Source organism: Procambarus clarkii, chromosome 88, assembly GCF_040958095.1.
Source record: "Procambarus clarkii isolate CNS0578487 chromosome 88, FALCON_Pclarkii_2.0, whole genome shotgun sequence".
NCBI lineage: Eukaryota > Metazoa > Arthropoda > Malacostraca > Decapoda > Cambaridae > Procambarus > Procambarus clarkii.
The window spans coordinates 13,167,241-13,169,740 of record NC_091237.1 but is presented as its reverse complement, the minus strand read 5'-3'; the positions used below and the strand labels follow the sequence as shown (position 1 = coordinate 13,169,740).

Genomic DNA, 2,500 nt, shown 5'->3' with positions numbered 1-2,500 from the left:
AGAGAGAGAGAGAGAGAGAGAGAGAGAGAGAGAGAGAGATAACCGGAGAGAAAGACAATGAGAGAAAGAAAATGAATTAATAAGAGAGAATTAGAAAGAATGAGAATGATAAAGAATGAGTGAGAGAAATGAGTATATCAGCAGAAGCAGGAGCCGCAGCAGCAGCAGTAGGAGCAGTAGCAGGAAGTAAGGAAGTCGGAGGAGGAGGTTTGAGCAACATTACGTACTTGCGTTAGGATCGGTGAGGTAGCGACGGTCACTACCCAAGACGTCGGCGGCGCGGGACGCGTTCTCCCGCCGGCCTCCTCCCGGGCCGCTCTCCATCAGAGGGTTTTGGATTTGGGTGTCGACGGCGTGGAGGGACGAGTTATCGTGGGGAATAACGTTGACTGGAAATGACCCATGAGAGTTACCGGCAGGCCATGGGGTGATGTGTTGATCTACGGTGAGGATATTGTGCGTTTGGGCCGAGTAGGCGGGCAGGGGCTCTGCCGTGATGGGGGTCGCATGCGGGGGGTAAGGGGTGACGGCCCACGGCAGGTGTGGGCGGTGGTGTGGGGGGTATGGGGGTACTAGGGGGTGGCGTGGGCGTACAGTGGGGCGCGGCGTGGGGGGTGGGGGGAGAAGAAGCTCCCACACCCCCAAGCCGCCCTTGCCTGAGGGAGGAAGTGCAGAGGAGGCGGGAAACGAATCTGTAAGGAACCAGAGAAAAAAGAAAAGATAGGCAAACGAAAGTATAAGAACGGAAAGAGTGCAATAAGCTAGACTATGGTGAGGCCTCCCCCCTCTCTCTCTCTCTCACCCCTCCAGGAGCAGCTCACTCTTCACCCTACCTCTCGCACCCCCCCCCCTCCCCCAACACTCGCACACCCCGTCCGATCCCGCACTCTCTCGCACACCTCGACCGATCCCGCACACCCCGTCCGATCCCGCCACACACTCGCACACCCCTCGACCGATCCCGCACTCTCTCGCACACCTCGACCGATCCCGCACACACTCGCACACCTCGACCGATCCCGCACACTCTCGCACACCTCGACCGATCCCGCACACTCGCACACCTCGACCGATCCCGCACACCTCGACCGATCCCGCACACCTCGACCCCCCCCCACACACACCTCGACCCCCCCCCCACACTCTTACACCTCGACCCCCCCCCCCACACACACACACCTCGACCCCCCCCCACACACACACACCTCGACCCCCCCCACACTCTTACACCTCGACCCCCCCCACACACACACACCTCGACCCCCCACACACACACACACCTCGACCCCCCACACACTCGCACACACCTCGACCCCCCCACACACTCTTACACCTCGACCCCCCCCCCCCCCCACACACACCTCGACCCCCCCACACATGTAGTCACTGAAACCTTCACAGCCCTGAATATCCATCTCCTCAAAATCCCAGCCTTTTCTTACCACTCGCACACACCTCGACCCGTTCCCCCCCCCCCCCCCACACACACACACACACTCACACTCCAGGGGGAGGGGGTGCAGCAGCAGAGAGGGGAGGTGCTGGAGGGTGAGAGGTTCATCAATGTTCTCAAGAGCTGAGTGACGGGAGGTGACGCTTCTGAAGGAGGGGAGGGGAGGTGGGGGAGGCAGGGGGAGGGGGGGGGAGTTACAAGAGAGAGGGGCAGCGCCCGACGAAGCTTCGCCAGGCGCCGCCTCCTGTCACCAAACATGCCAATTGTGTGTGCCGTGGGTCCTCACATTAAGCACGGTGCAGGTACCCTAGGGTACGGCGGTGCTGGTGCAGTGCGGTGCGGTGGAAAACGTACCCCCCCACGGCCTCACCTCTAGCCTTAGTGGCGGTACACCTACGGGATCACCATAACCCGTGCTCCCTGGAACTTTTTTGTTCCAGGCAGCGAATCTTAAACAACTTATGTGTATGCATACACCCCTTACTTTATGCCTGGTATATGTATACATAGATGGTATATTTATTAACAGACTCTAGGTCGGTGCTGGGGGACGGGGGGGGGGGAGGCATTCTAGGGGACCAGGCCTTTGGGGACACACCCTCTCCTGTCTAGCAGACTGTTGGTGCTGGAAGTGCGCATACGGACACGAGCATAGTGCAGTGATGGTGCTGATAACATTGTGTTTTTGGTGCAGCTAAACAACGTCTCTAAATCTAGAAAGAAGATATTCCATAATTTATTAAACACACGAAAGGATAAAATGAGTTGTAAAACTATGTACGCAGCCCAGGCTGTCTCCTGTGGACCCGGCTGCGTACACAGTTGCGTACACGCCACAAATACCATGAATACGCCTTCTGATATTTATTAAAATATTTGGTTAAATACCTATTGAGAAAAAAAAATCCTTTTTTTTTACAGTTTGGGTCCCATTTGTGGCGTGTACGACAATACCCAAAACCCTTTTTGGCAGAAGATTGGAAAGAAAATCTGAAGATAGAGAAATTAATGGAGTAAGAGAAAAATGAAGATGCACAGCAGAGGGAG

At 56.4% G+C, this 2,500-nt stretch overlaps 1 protein-coding gene across 1 annotated transcript in view; it reads right to left on the bottom strand.

Annotated features, from left to right (window-relative positions):
* The window catches only part of LOC123745882 (uncharacterized), a 210,830-nt gene that overhangs the window by 63,611 nt on the left and 144,719 nt on the right, over nt 1-2,500 (bottom strand). Inside the window, exon 11 of the mRNA XM_069317747.1 lies at nt 228-692. Within this exon, the coding sequence (XP_069173848.1) occupies nt 228-692 (465 nt within the window). The remainder of the gene's footprint in view (nt 1-227; nt 693-2,500) is intronic.